This window comes from Anser cygnoides, chromosome 18 (assembly GCF_040182565.1).
Source record: "Anser cygnoides isolate HZ-2024a breed goose chromosome 18, Taihu_goose_T2T_genome, whole genome shotgun sequence".
Taxonomy (NCBI): domain Eukaryota; kingdom Metazoa; phylum Chordata; class Aves; order Anseriformes; family Anatidae; genus Anser; species Anser cygnoides.
This window is the reverse complement of record NC_089890.1, coordinates 8,148,234-8,162,547: the sequence shown is the minus strand read 5'-3', so window position 1 is coordinate 8,162,547 and position 14,314 is coordinate 8,148,234. Positions and strand designations below refer to the sequence as shown.

The following is a 14,314-nucleotide window of genomic DNA, read 5'->3' as shown; positions in this document are numbered from 1 at the left end:
GCCCGGGGCCGGCCGTGCCATGGCTTTGCTGCAGGCTGGGGCCCTCCCCCTGCGCGGGATGCCCTAATGAAAGAGCGACTGTTCCTGGAGGTCGCCGCAGCGTCACGAGTTCTGCGTCGTCCCGGCTAAAATTAGGCGTTTATCAGCGTTTCGGAGGGATGCGATTTTACAGGTTCCTGTTTGTTAGGGGGGTACTCGGCCAGGGCTGTGTTTTGGGGGCTCCCTCCCCCCTGTCCCCCCTGGGTGGGGACGCTGCGCTGCTGTTCCCCGTGTCCCTGCTGGCTTTGCGGTGGCCGAGGCTGGGGCCAGCCCCAGAGAGGCTTCTGTGTCTTCAACAAGGGGCTTTTGAGCCAGCAGGCGAGGTGTCTGCAGTGCCACAGGCTTTACTGCCTGGGGAAACATCCACACCACCAGAAACCGCTGCAAACATAATGGGCCCTCGGGAAACCTCCCTCCCCTGCCTGCCCGCGCGGCTCCCAAACTGCCCCATGCCCGAGGGGTCCATGGGGGTCTTGCCCGGGCTCTGGTCTCATTTTGGGGCATCCCAGACGTGGCCCAGGCTGGGGGTGGCAGTGCAGGTGACCCTGGGGGGGACGCGGGGTCGCAGTGTTGGCCATGGTCTGACCGTGTCCGTGTGTCGTTCTGCAGGCAGGCGGCCGTGCCGTGAGCAGCGCCCCCACCAGCACCCTGCCGCGGGGGCGAGCGCGCCCCGAGCCCCCCTCCACCATGTTCAACCTGATGAAGAAGGACAAAGAGAAGGATGGGGCCCGGAAGGAGAAGAAGGAAAAGAAGGAGAAGAAGGAGAGGATGTCGGCGGCCGAGCTCAAGAGCCTGGAGGAGATGAGCATGCGCAGGGGCTTCTTCAACCTCAACCGCGCCTCCAAGCGGGACTCCAAGGCGCGCCTGGAGATCTCCAACCCCATCCCCATCAAGGTGGCCAGCGGCTCCGACCTGCACCTCACCGACATCGACTCCGACAGCAACCGGGGCAGCGTCATCTTGGACTCGGGCCACCTGAGCACGGCCAGCTCCAGCGACGACCTCAAGGTGGACGACGCCAACTTCAAGGGCTCGGTGCTGCAGCGGGCGGCCAAGTTCGGCTCGCTGGCCAAGCAGAACTCGCAGATGATCGTCAAGCGCTTCTCCTTCTCGCAGAAGAGCCGGGACGAGAGCGCCTCGGAGACCTCCACCCCCTCCGAGCACTCGGCAGCCCCCTCCCCGCAGGTGGAGGTGCGCGCCCTGGAGGCTCAGCTCGCCAAGCACGGGACGCCCCCGGGACACCCCCGTACCCCCCCTGCCGCCTCCTTCCGAGCCAGGGTGCCGGAGCTGGTGGGCAAGCGGTTCCCCGCGGACCTGCGGCTGCCCGCCCTGGTGCCCCCGCAGCCCCCCGTGCCGCGGCAGCTGGAGCTGCAAAGGCGCAACACCGGCGATTTCGGCTTCTCCCTGCGCCGCACCACCATGCTGGACCGCGCGCCCGACGGGCAGGTGTACCGGCGCGTCGTGCACTTCGCCGAACCCGGCGCCGGCACCAAGGACTTGGCGCTGGGGTTGGTGCCGGGCGATCGGCTGGTGGAGATCAACGGGCGCAACGTGGAGAGCAAATCCCGGGATGAGATCGTGGAGATGATCCGGCAGTCGGGGGAGACGGTTCAGCTGAAGGTGCAGCCCATCCTGGAGCTGAGCGAGCTGAGCCGCTGCTGGCTGCGGGGCGGCGAGGGGACGCGCCGCGCCACCTGGGATGTGAGTAACGGCGTCCCTGCCACCGGGCTGGTGCCCTGGGTTTCTGCCGGCCGCCACCGTCCTCGCAGCGGGCATTTGGGTTGGCACAGGTCGTGGGAAGCATCGGGCGTTGCAGCTGCTCCCGGCTGTAGCAAGCACAGGGAGGAGCGGGCAGCCGCGGCGGGGATGGGGGGGCGATGCCTGCCGCGCTCCGGGAGGCAGGACGCTGCAGAGGAAGGAGTCTGCAGCTGGCTCATGAGCTGGTACTGGTGGATTTTGGCCCCGAAATGCTCGGCGTGAGGCTGGTTTTGGTCTTTCTCCTGCTGCTAGGGCACTGGGAGAGCTGAGCTCTGAATCACCTTTGGAAAGCCTGCGCATTGACCCGGGTGTAGGCAGCGAAGGCAAAGCATCCGTGCCAGCGCTGAGATGCAGCACGGTGCCTACCGGCCCCAACGGCTGGAGCGCTGGAGCCCCCCGTGCCCACCTCCCCCTGCCTCTCCTCCCAGGGAGAAGCGGGGTCTGGCAGGGAAGGGAGCTCGGGGGGAAAGGTGTGAAGCTTTGCAGGAGGGGAGTGCCGAGAGCCCCTCCTGGCTGCGGCCCCCTGGGCACCGCGGGGGCGGCGCGGTGCGCTGTGCGATGGGGAGCCGCGGAAAATTTGCAGAGCCCCGACGTGCACGGCTGGTGCTGTATAAATAGAAACCTAACGGCTGCGTGACCCACATCTTCCGCGTGTGCCGCTGGCTCCGCTGACCCTGCCGCGGGCTAACCATCACCACGGCCGGCTTCCAGCTGTTTCCCTGGATGCTGGGACCCTGCAGAGCTGGGCCTGTCCCCGCCGTGTCGCTGGTGACCGTGGTGCGGGGAGGCTGCCGTGGGGCTCCTTGCGCTCCCCGAGCAGGTGCCAGCGCTGCGGGGTGGAGCCTGCGCCGAATCTGGGTGCTGGCTTTCCAGCAGCTCCTCCTTGGAGCCCCACGGCGTGGCCGGCCCTGGGGAGCTGCTCAGGGCACTGCTGAGGGGACAGCCCCGAGGGGAGGGCTGAGGGGCACGGCTGCCTGCCTGTGGCTGCCACTCTTGCCGCAGCGTGCTGCAGTGGGTGCAGGTGCACATTTGATGTAAGCACACAGGGGCTGGCGAGGTGCTTGTGCCACCAAAAGCACAGTGCTGGGGCTGGGGAGGGGAAGGAGGAAATGCCGGTGCCCTTGGAGCAGCCGGGGCTGCGGGGGAGAAGCCGCAGCATACGGCCTCGTAGCGGGCGCTGGCACGGCCAGCGTGTGCGGGCAGCAGCTATCTGCTCCCACCGTGCATGGAGAGCACAAGGAGAGCTCTCTGCCTGCCCTCCCTCTGCCTCCCCCATGCCTCTCCGGCTTTTACTTTTCCAAAAAGCCACCAGAAAGCCGAGGGGAGGCTGTCGGGGCTTTGCGATGGGCGCCTTGTGCTCGGTAACAGCGGTGCCGCTCCCTTTGTGCTGCGACGAAGCCAAGCCCAGCGCTGCGGGGTCAGTGCCTGCAGGGGGTTAAAGCACAAATCATAAATCATGGCAGGAACAGTTCCTGGAAAGGAGCCGTCCCGTGCGCTGACCACAGACCGCTGCTTATCTTCAGGATACGCAGCGTAACGGGGCGGGCGCCTGGGCTGCAGCCAGCTCCCCACCGCCGTCCCCAGCCCTGTGGGCTCGCGGTCATTCCCCGTGTTCCCCGGCCGTTTCCTCCGGCTCGGGGCAGGGGCACCTCTCCATGTGAGCTCGTCCTGCGTCTTTGCTGGGGACCCTTGACCCTCAGCAGGGACACGGAGGGACGTGCTGTGGCTTTGCAGGTGGAGCTGGTGCCACCGGCCGCACCGGGGAGCTGGGGCGGGCAGCGGGCGCAGCCGGGGGCCGTGCAAGGTGCCGGCGCGTGCGGGGAGGCCCGGCTCTCCCCCGGGCCCAGCTAAGCTCCCTGGAATGTTTCTGGTCCTAATTTAAATAAAAATGATCCTTTTTGAAACAGGAAATTATAGACATATTTTGGGCTGTTGCTCTGGGAGCCCTTCCCCGACTGGAGCAGGGAAGGTGCCGGGGTTTAACCCCTCTATGGAGGGGCCCCACCGAGCTGCCCTTGTCCCTCTGCCTGTCCCCAAGGTGAGGACACGTGCTGGAGCCAGGCAGGGCCGGGAGGCAGAGGGTGCGATGCTTGGGGTGCTCTGGGCAGCCCCAACCACGCTGTGGGGTTCATGGGGGCTGGCTGGTGGCACGGCACGGCTGGTGGGGACCGGAGGAAAACCCCACCGTGTCCCAGCCGCGCTCCCGGCGCTGGGCAGCCGGTCTGGCTGGGCTCCACGCTCCTATTTATTTATTTACCGTCGAAATTCCTCGGGCAGGGCCTAGGCATGCGCTGTCCGGCTCTGGTGGGGCAGAAATATTCCAGAAACGCGCCCGACCGCTCCAGCACTTCAGCCAGACCACAGGCATCCGGCGGCCGTGCCGGCGCGCCCCGCGTGTCCTGGCTGCCCGCGCCGGCCTTCGCTCGCCCGCCGGCACCCGGGGCGCACGGCCGACGTGCCGCGACGCGGCTGGCTGCCAGCTCCTTGCTGCGCCCAGCGTCCCGCAGGGGTGCTGGGACGTGGGTGCGCGTGGTGGTGGGACACGCGTGGTCCCCGAACCAGGGTGTTGGGGAGGCGCTGGGGGCTGTGGGGTGGGGGCTGTGGGATTTGCAGTGCCCCCGATGTGCTTCCTCCTTTTTTACATGTGTTCTCTGTGGGAAGCTCTTAATTTGTCCTTTCTTCTGCCGTGGGGACAGTGCTGGCAGGGTGGCCCCAGCACAGGGAGCCCCCCAAGGGTTGCGGTGCCCAGTGGGCTTGGCCATGGGGCTGGTGCGTCATCCCCTTACACCCGGGCTGCGCGTCCCTGTGGAGGCAGCCCATGGGCACCGGGCCCTTCCCAGCTCTGTGGCCGGGATGCTCGGGACCCCTCGGGTCTCATCACAGGGCTCCGTGTGCGCTGGGCTCACCGGGGAGGTGTCCGTGCCCCTTGGAGCCCACGGGCGCCGACTTCCAGGCGAAGCCACGTGCCTCCGGTCGGGGCGATTCCTGCTGTCACGGCTGTCACCGTGACCCCTTTGCGACTAACGCCGTGGCTGCTGCCGGCACTCCCTGGGGACACCGGTGTCACCACCGGCACCCTCCGCCACGTCACGGCAGCCCTGCCAAGGGCGTTCCTGTCACCTGTCCCCGGTGCCCTGGGTGAGAGTGGCGAGGGAGAAGGGATGTGGCCTCAGGCAGGGACGTGTGTGTGTGTGTGTGTGTGTCCCCAGGGCGAGCAGGGACCTGCTCAAACACCGCCCGGGATCCCCGCCGTGCCCATGCCCCGTGCTCGCTGCCCCCGCCGCGCGTCTCCTCGTGGTTTGGGGCAGTTTCTGTGGTGCCGCCGCTGCGCTTCGCTCCCTGCTGCCGGCCCCTTCCCGGCACGCACCGCGTGGGGAGGCCCCGGCCTCACTCGCCCTCGGTGCCGGTCCCGTGCCTCCGGGGAGACCTCGGTGCTCGGAGGGAGCTTTGCTGTGGATGCGGCCGTACCAGGGGGCCGTGCTGGGGGCGGCCGGACTGGCGTGGTATAACTGCAGTGCCGACCCTCATCCCTGTCCCACCGGCACGGGGACAGCCCCCCTGTGCCACCCCCCACGGGGCATAGGGCTTTCCACCCCCGGTAGCATTTCGGGGGGCTGCCACGCTCTTGGCAAAGCAAAGCGACACCCCGCTGCCCTCCAGCAAGCAGCAGCGGGGCCACGGGGGGGTGCGGGAGCACCCAGCCCCGCTTCTCGGCACATGGCTCCCTCCCCGGCTCCTGCTCCACAGGGGCGGGCAGTGGGACAGGGGGGGGCCGGACGCTTCCCCCCCCGCGGCGCCAGCCTGCCGCGGGCCCACATCACTTCCTCCGGCGGCGAAGAGGCCCCCGCTGCCCGAGCTTCCCCCCCGTGCGCCCTCCGCCTGCTGCGCGCGCCGCCGGGGCCCTCGCATTCCTCGGCTATTTTTAGGGTGGCCCTATCAGCCCAGCTGTCCCCGCGCTGCCGCACGCCTCTCCCACCACCCTGTGCCGTGCTCGTCCCACCGGGAACCCCGCTGCCGGCCCCGCGGTAAGGTGGGGACCCTGACACGGCCGGGGGGACCCCGAGGGGGACGCATGGGGGCCACCCACTCGGTGGGACGGGGGCCGCCGTGGCGGCCGAGGGCTGCTTCTGGAGGGGACCCTGTTGCTGGTGCCGTGCGGCATGGAGCGGAGGGCACTGGGGGCAGAGGATTTGGGGGCTCCGCGGGCAGGTTTGTGCCCAGACCCCTGTGCCTGGGTGGGTGGGAGGGGGCCTAGGAGCTGGGGATGGGGGGAACAGGGTGCTGTGACCCCAAACGGGTGGTTTGGGTGCCCCTCTGTGCCCTGTGCTGGCAGGGGTGGTGCTTTGTGGACCCCCCCATGGGCAGCCCCGGATCGGCCCCGCTGGGTTTCGGAGACCCCTCTGGGTCCCTGCTTGGGCTGCCCGGCTGCTGGCACGGGGTCAGGCTCAGAATAGCCCCCCCGGCGTGCCGAGTGCGTGCCCAGGGCAGAAAATATCCCTTCCCTCACCCCGCAGCTGCTTACTGCAGCGGGCTGGCCCGGCATGGGGGGAAAATTGGGCACGGTGCTGCCCTATGAGCAAAGGGGCTTTTTTTGCACAATGAGTTCTGTGCCTGTCCCCGAGCGGTTCCTACGGGCTCCGTCTGCTCGGACGCTGCGCGGGGCTGGGTCAGCTCAGGGTCCCGAGGCCCCAGAGCCCTCCCGCTCACCTCTCCCTCTCTCCCCCAGCCAGGGCTGCGGCTCCATGAGACATCGCCATGGCCTTCTCATCCCGCTTTGCGTTCTGGGAGCAAAAGGGAAGTCTTGCTCGCGTTTGCTCGCACCCCACGGTGCCCACCAGCTCCCCCCAGTTTGCCCAGCACGTGTGCCGCATCCGGAGCAGCGCTCCCGGGGCCAAAATTCCCCCTGGCACGGAGGCTCAGCAAGTGGCCCTCGAGCTGCCCTCGTGCCACGCTGAGCAAACAGGCGGCCGCCCCGCACCCCGCCGCTGCACGGCTGCGGCCACAAATGCACCCACTAACACACTAACCACCGCTTCGCGCGTGGCCGGTGCCTCCCCTAACATGGTGTGAACACCCCCCCCGGGCTCGGCATCGCCGCCCGGGACGCCCCGAAGTGGCAAGGCTGAGCCCGCAGAGCCGAGCCGGTGCCACCTCCACGCGCTGTGCGGCCGGGCTGGCGGCGGGCGGGATCGCTTTTCCCCCCCACGCACCTTGCCTCTTGCTCAGCGCTGTGTTTAGCTCAGCTGTCAGAGCTAAGTTGAGCAACGTGCGAAAAGCCAGAAGCCCGCGCGGGGAGGAGCGAAGGGGCTTTATTTACCAGCCCGCTCACCAGCTGCCAACGCAGCCCCTCCTGCAGCGGGGAGCGGGGCTGCGCCACGCTTTGGGGTTTTGCAGGGCGCGCCTCGGAGCTTCGCCCCCTTTTCTCAGGTCGGCTGGACCCCGCGGTGCTTTCCTCGGGCCGGACCGAGGCCTCGCGCTCAGCAGCAGGCTGCAAATCTGGGCTGTTTCACCTGCTCACACAAAGGCTTCCTCCCCCCGAAGCACGGGGAGCGACGGGCTGCGTGCCTTTTTCCCCATGGTGCTGCCGGAGCGGGCGGCCGGCACCGAGCCCACCGGGTCGCCGCCTCCCCCCGCGGCGGCTGAAACGCGCCCCTCTTGTTTGTCTGACCCTCAGGTTAAGGACGAGGACAAATCTTTAGCTGTGAAAAGACCCGGGAAGGAGGACGGGGCTGTAAGTGCTGCAGGGCACGGGGAGAGGGGGGCTTTGTGCCGGGATGGGGCTCGCCCTTGGCTGGGGCACGGCGACACCTCCTAGGGGGGTCGTGGGCTCAGCGTCCCCCTCCTGCAGCTGACGTAGGGCAGCGTGCGGGGTGCGGGTGGTTTTGGTGGTGGTGGGAGCTGGCGCCCGGCCGCAGGGGTGCCCGGCTGTAGGTCACAGCAATTTTTGCCCCTCTGCCTCACCAGGGCTCGTCTCTGCCCTGCAGAGCCCGGCAGGACAGAGGCTCGGCGCTTGCTCTGAGTTACTGCAGCAGCGGCGCTTCCCGCGCTGCCTGCTGGAGCTGTCGGAGGGGGGGAAATCTTGCAGATTGCCCCGTGCCTTGCAGCCAGTCTGCCAGCACCCCAAGTGGGCTGAGTGCTCTGAATTCCCCCCCTCTTCCCCATGGCCTGAGGGTTGACGGGCTCCTGGGCACGGGGCCGGGGAGGTCGGCGTCGCCCCTTTCCCTGAGCCTGGTGGGGAGCTGTAGGATGGTTCAGGGAGGGGGCTGGATGCCTCAGACACACGTCCTGTGGCGCCTGAAATCTGGCCGGGAGCTGTTCTGGGACCCCCGGCACCAGCCCAAGCTGCCCAGCACAGCCACATCCCGTGGCACAGGGGTTCACAGCGGCGGGCCCGGCACCGTCAGACCTCCTCTAACCCACACCTATCTTTGTGGCTGCAGCCAGAGAGCCCCAGCGCCGCGAAGGACGCGGCACCCGCACCCCCAAAACCCGAGCCCCCGAAGAGCCCCGAGCCGCCCCCGGGGAGAGGGAAGAGCCCGGAGCCGGTGCTGAACGGGGCCGCCAACGGGCCCGAGGGTCCCGCGGCGGGCACCGAGGCGCAGGGGGACGACGGGCAGGGCCTGTCCCGCCGCAGGGTGGTGCGGGTGGTGCGCAAGGTGGTGCGCAAAGTCCTGCCGGGGGAGGACGCTGGCGGTGCCAGGGAGCCGGCGCGAGACGTCAAGTCTCCCGAGCCCGTGCCGCCCCCCAGAAAAGAGGAGCCGGCCCCCCCCGCGCCCCCACCGCCGCCCCCCACTGTGCCGGCCGCCCCCGCCAAGCCGGAGCCCAAAGATGAGATCTCAGCGGGGCTCAAAACCCTCATGGCCAAGGGCAAAACCAAAGAGCACCGCCCGCGGCTCCGGCCGGGAGACAGGCGAGAGGAGAAGTCCCCCGAGCCCTCCGGGGGTAAAGGAGCCGCCACGCCGGGCTCCCCGCCTGCTGCGGGGGACACAAAGCCGTCTGTGTCCCCGGGTGCCAAAGCCAAGCCAGAGCCTCTGGCGCAGCCTTCGGGAGGGAAAGCGGAGCCGCCAAAGGCATCCGCCCCGAAACCCACCGCCCTGGAGAGGCACAAGGTACCGGTGTGTGCACGGCTCTAACCCGGCGTGGGTGTGCGGCATGACCCGCAGGGACGCCTTGTCCCGCGCGGCGGAGCATGGTGTGAGCTCACCAGCACGGTTTGCAGTGGTTTTGGGGTGGGCGGGGGTGTGCGGTGCCGGGCGGGGGTCACTTTTTGGTGCGGCCGGGTACGCTGCGGCCACCACATCACGCTGCCCCTTGTCTCCCCACCCTGCTCGTGTGGAGAAGAAGCAGCAGCCCAGCGAGAAGCGACAGACCCCCGCGAAAACTGCCCCGGGACCCCCCCAGCAGGTGCGTGGGAGCAGGGACCCGGGATTTGGGGTGCCAGGCGCCTGCCAGGGGTTGTCCAGGGTGCCTGTGGGTGCCCCAGCATGGGTGCAGGTGGGCAGGGCGCTGTAGGTCTGTGCAAGGTAGCTGCCCTGCGTGGTGTCGGTGGGCTTCAGGGCCAAAAAAAGCACCCGTGATGTCCCCCGTGCCGGTGATGTGCCGGTGCCAGCCAGCCCGCTGCTAACAGTGCTCTGCCTCCAGGCTGCCCCCGGCCCCGCTCCCCAGCTGAGCCCGTCGGAGGAGGCGCAGCGCCGGCTGGAGAGGATCTTCATGGCTTCTGTAATTCAGGGGGGGAGTTTGGTGATTGTGCGTGGCCCGGTGCCTGGTGTTGGATGGGGACGCTGCCCCGTCCGCACCGCGTGCTCTCCCTTGGTGTTTGCACCGCCGGTTGTGGCCGCCAGCCCCGTGGCCCCGCTCTGGGTGCTGCCGGCTGGTGGGTTTGGTGATTGCTGCCCCAAGCAACGTGCGTGGCCGTGGGGAGCTGCAGTGCCCGGCAGCGCCGTGCCGCGTCCCTGTGTCGGTGTCTCCACTGCACCCTGGGCACGGCTGCCCCAGCTGGGGTGATGTCTTGGGGGTTTTGGCCGTGCCGGGGCCCCGCGGGGCGTCGCGGTGCCGTGGCTGCTCTCTGCCTCTCACCCCTCTTTTCTTTCTCTCCTCCTCCTTCGCTGCCGTCAGCTGGACCCCGCGGCCTCCGCCTCGGCACCCAGCCAGGTACCGTACCCCTGTCCTCAGGAGCTCTCTGCCTCCGCTGGCAACCTCCCGCTGTCCTCTGTCTGCCGCTGGGCTGGCGTCTGCGCCCGCGCCTCGTGCTGGAGCGTAAGGCTTTCCCCACCCAGGGCTGCTGCAGAGAGCGGCCAGGGTGGCCCCGTGTCTCCATCGCGCTCCCTCGGCCGCAGCAAGCCGAGCCGGCAGGGCACGGCCGGGGCTGGGTGCCTCTCCCCGGGCTCACTTGTTGCAGGGTGGTTGCAGCTCCGGGCTCCCCGTGGCCGTGCCGGGGCACGTGGCAGAGAGGCAGGCACCCCAGGCTCACCGGGAGGGTGCTGTCGGTGGAGGCAGCGGGGTGACGGTGTCTCTCAGCCTGGCTGGGGAGGGCAGGGGCTTACAGCGGGGAGGGAAGGGGCAGAGCCAGGCAGAAGGGCCGGTGAGAGGTGCAGGAGTGGGGGCAGCGCCCTGGTTCCCCGCGTGTCCTTGTGCCGGCCCTCGCTGGGCACGCACCAGAGCATCCTGGACATGCGGCGCAGCGGGGCCGCCTCCAGCCCCGGGTGCTGTGCACTCAGCCCCAGCCTGCGCTGGGTGCTGGCTTTGGCCACCCGGCCTCGTGGCCACCTTCCCAGCTCCGTGCATGTCCAGCACCGTGCTGGACCTGCTGCTCTGCAGTTGTCCCAGCTGCGGCTCCGGCAGCGCCAGCGTGGCCGGGGGCTCCGGGGTGGCTGCACTTCGCCGCACGCCTCTGCTCGCTTCCCCCCGCCGCTTGCCGTGCTCACTGCGGGGCAGAGCGTGACCCTTCTCGCCCTCACGCCCCGTCTCTTGGCCTCGATAGGGACAAGCGGACGATGTCCTGGCAGCCCCCTTTGGCCCCGTCCCTGCTGCAGCTCAGGTTTGGCTTCAGGGCTCGCCCTGCTCGCGGGTAGCGGGGACGTCCCCCACGTGCCAGCTGTGCCAGCCCGACCTTACCTACCCCCGTGGGACTGTGCCACCGCTGTGCTGTGCCCTGTGTCCCTGCGTCATGGCCCCGCAGCATGTCCTGTGTCCCTGCCCCGTGTCCCTGCAGCATGTCCTGCGTCCCCACAGCATGCCACGTGAGTGGCACGGGGCTGCCGTGGGTGCCGGGGCTGCAGTTTGGGAGCGCAGCCCCTCCAGGCTTCCCGGGGCTGTCTGTGATGACTGCATCCCAGGGTCGTTGTGGCTTTGTGTCTACCCCCAGCTGTGGCAGGGACAGGGGGTCTCAGCAGCCCCAAACCCACTGGGGTCCCCGGGGCAGCGGACAAGCCGGGGACACGTGTCGGGAGGGCTCGGGGCTCATGGAAGGCGGCCCGGCGCCACGCTCCCTCCAGCCCCACGTCCCCCTGTCTCGCAGGCCAAGACGGAGGAGCAGATCGCTGCCGAGGAGGCTTGGTATGAGACCGACAAGGTGTGGCTGGTGCACAAGGATGGCTTCTCCTTGGGTGAGTTGGGGTCAGGCCAGGGTGCAGGGGTGCCCGGCACGGCCCCGCTGAGCCCCGCGTGCCCTCGCAGGCAGCCAGCTGCGGCCGGAGGAGCCCAGCGCCCTGCCCGAGGGCAAGGTGAAGGTGAAGCTGGACCACGACGGAGCCGTCCTGGAGGTGGAGGAGGACGACGTGGAGAAGGTAGGGCTGCGGGATGGGGGGCCGCGGGGCGGTGGGGACCCCCGTTCCCCGCCTGACCCCCGGCCTCGCTCCCAGGCGAACCCCCCGTCCTGCGACCGCGTGGAGGACCTGGCCAGCCTCCTCTACCTCAACGAGTCCAGCGTCCTGCACACGCTGCGGCAGCGCTACGGCGGCAACCTCATCCACACCTACGCCGGCCCCACCATGGTCGTCATCAACCCGCTGAGCTCCCCCTCCATGTACTCCGAGAAGGTGACGCCGGGGGGGGCCGGTGGCGTGTGCCGGTGGCGCTGGAGCTGTGTCACCCTTCAGAGGTGCTCCTGCAGGGCCGCAGGGTGCCGAGCGTCCCCCGCTTCCCCCCCCAGGTCATGCACATGTTCAAGGGGTGCCGCAGGGAGGACACGTCCCCGCACATCTACGCCGTGGCCCAGGCTGCCTACCGCAGCATGCTGATGAGCCGCCAGGACCAGGCGGTCGTGCTGCTGGGCGCCAGCGGCAGCGGCAAGACCACCAACTGCCAGCACCTCGTCCAGTACCTCGCCACCATCGCCGGCAGCACCGGCAAGGTCTTCTCCGGTGAGTGCGCGCCGCGGGGCCCCCCCCGTCACCTCCGCACGCCTTCGCTTCGCGGTCACGGTGCTGCTCTCTCACTTGTCTCACCGCCGGCGCCCTCGCCGCGTGCACGCCGCCGGCCACGCGCACCCCACCGCCCCGCTTGTTTCCTCGCAGCGGAGAAGTGGCAGGCTCTCTACACCGTCCTGGAGGCTTTTGGCAATAGTAGCACCAGCATGAACGGCAACGCCACGCGCTTCTCCCAGATCATCTCCCTGGACTTCGACCAGGCTGGGCAGGTGGCGTCCGCCTCCGTACAGGTGAGGGGCCGGGGCGGCCCCCTCGGCGCAGGAGCCGGTCCGTCCCGCGGGCGTTTTCTCCCGCGAGCTCTCCTTTCTAACCCGCGAGCTCTGCCGCAGCCCCGCTCCCGCCAGCCCGGCCGTGTCCGCAGCCAAGCGTCGAGCTCGTGGCTTTGTTTGCAGCCAGTCGGGGAGAGGAGCACAGATGAGATCAGCTCCCTCTCCTTGCTGAATGAGCCCTGCTCGCACACTGCCCTTTCTCCAGGGGTGATAACAGCAGCCCTTAAAATGCAACAGAGCCACTTGGTGCTCCAGTGCACCTGCCGATCGAGCCCAGCGCCCCCGGGGAGATGCTCAGGGTTTGCGTTACGGCAGCGTCCTGCAGCAGGGCCAGGAGACCTCCACGTCTCCTTGGGAACCCAGGGAAAAGGGGGTCCTGGGCCGGCAGCAAGGACGAGGCTGGGGCGGGGGGTCTTGGTGGGAGCGTGGCCCTCGGGGACGGTTCCCAACCCTCCTGATCTCTCCCAGACGCTGCTGCTGGAGAAGCTCCGTGTCGCCCGGCGCCCGGCCAATGAGGCCACCTTCAACGTCTTCTACTACCTGCTGGCCTGCCCTGACAGCGCCCTGCGGTGAGCGTGGCCCCGGCACGGGGGTCTCTGGGGGTCTCCTGGCACCGCGGGGACCAACCTGGGTGGTGTTTCTCCCAACAGCACCGAGCTCCACTTCAACCACCTGGCGGAGAACAACGTCTTCGGCATCGTGCCCCTCGCCAAGGTCCTGCCTGCTGTGGGGCTGGGCAGGGGGCTGCAGCGGGGTGGGGGCACAGGGAAGGAGATGGGAGAGACAGGGTGGCCCTGTCCCCGCGGGCAGGGGGACATCTGCTGGTCCCCAGCCCCTCCGGGTGCTCGTGGCCTGGCCAGCGGCACTGGGAACTGTCACCCTGTGCCGATGGCTCCCGTCGCTCTCTGCAGCCCGAGGAGAAGCAGAAGGCAGCCCAGCAGTTCAACAAGCTGCAGGCTGCCATGAAGGTGATGGGCATCTCCGGCGATGAGCAGAAAGCCTTCTGGCTCGTCCTGGGGGCCATTTGTCACCTGGGGGCCGCCGGAGCCACCAAAGGTAACGGGGCTGGGACGCGTTAATGAGCTGAGCTCAGGCCTGCCGGCTGGTCGGGGTCCAGATTGATGCTGGCACCTCTGCACCTTGCAGACGGGCTCCGGGGAGGTGTTTTGGGGTTGTGCAAGCTGCCGGGCAGTGCTCTGGGTGCTCCATGACACCTGGATTTGTCCCCTCAGTTGGGGTGAGCGGGGTAGCTCCCAGCCACCAGGGATCAAACACCCCGGGCACCACCAGAGCGAGTCCCTGGCCTGGCCCCATCACATCGTGTGGGGCTGGGGACGAGGGACCGTGGGGGGTGCACGCGTGTCCCCCCCCCCCCACCTAACACTGCTCCCTCCCCTGTCCTCCCCACAGAACCACTGGCAGATGGAGCCGGTAATCAGAGCCGTGCGGGGCTCTGCTCCGGGCTTGGTGGTGGTTTGGGGGCTAAAAAGGGGCTTGGGGTGCTGCTGGTGTGCTGGGAGCAGCCCCGGGCTGGGGTCTGGTAGCCCTGGGGTTACCTCTTGACACCCCAGCACGGGAGTGCACCGTGGGCTTGCCCAGACGGTACCAGTTCACCTCTCCACTGCTGGGGGGGGGGTGAATTTGGCTTGGGGGTCTCAGGGTGCCTCTGCAGCTGCTCTTCTCCCCCCTGGGGGTCTTGTGTTACCCCCGAGGTGCTGGAAGCCCCCTTTGCTGCCTGCCCTGGGCTCGTCTGCATGCGCGCAGGAGGGCTTGGATCGAAGGGTTAGCAGCTTGTGGGGGGAAATTGAGATGGGAATGGGC

At 68.9% G+C, this 14,314-nt stretch overlaps 1 protein-coding gene across 4 annotated transcripts in view; it reads left to right on the top strand.

The window, feature by feature from the left end:
- MYO18A (myosin XVIIIA) overlaps positions 1-14,314 on the top strand; it is a 54,623-nt gene that overhangs the window by 21,915 nt on the left and 18,394 nt on the right. The window contains exons 2-15 of one of the 4 annotated variants that reach the window (XM_066979612.1): positions 649-1,740; positions 8,238-8,906; positions 9,136-9,201; positions 9,439-9,516; positions 9,913-10,053; positions 10,778-10,834; positions 11,315-11,402; positions 11,473-11,582; positions 11,658-11,834; positions 11,948-12,158; positions 12,312-12,454; positions 12,962-13,062; positions 13,144-13,207; positions 13,405-13,549. In XM_066979612.1, the coding sequence (XP_066835713.1) occupies positions 649-1,740; positions 8,238-8,906; positions 9,136-9,201; positions 9,439-9,516; positions 9,913-10,053; positions 10,778-10,834; positions 11,315-11,402; positions 11,473-11,582; positions 11,658-11,834; positions 11,948-12,158; positions 12,312-12,454; positions 12,962-13,062; positions 13,144-13,207; positions 13,405-13,549 (3,142 nt within the window). Of the gene's footprint in view, positions 1-648; positions 1,741-8,237; positions 8,907-9,135; positions 9,202-9,438; positions 9,517-9,912; positions 10,054-10,777; positions 10,835-11,314; positions 11,403-11,472; positions 11,583-11,657; positions 11,835-11,947; positions 12,159-12,311; positions 12,455-12,961; positions 13,063-13,143; positions 13,208-13,404; positions 13,550-14,314 lie in introns of those variants that run through there. The other 3 variants (XM_066979611.1, XM_066979613.1, XM_066979614.1) reach the window with 3 other exon arrangements.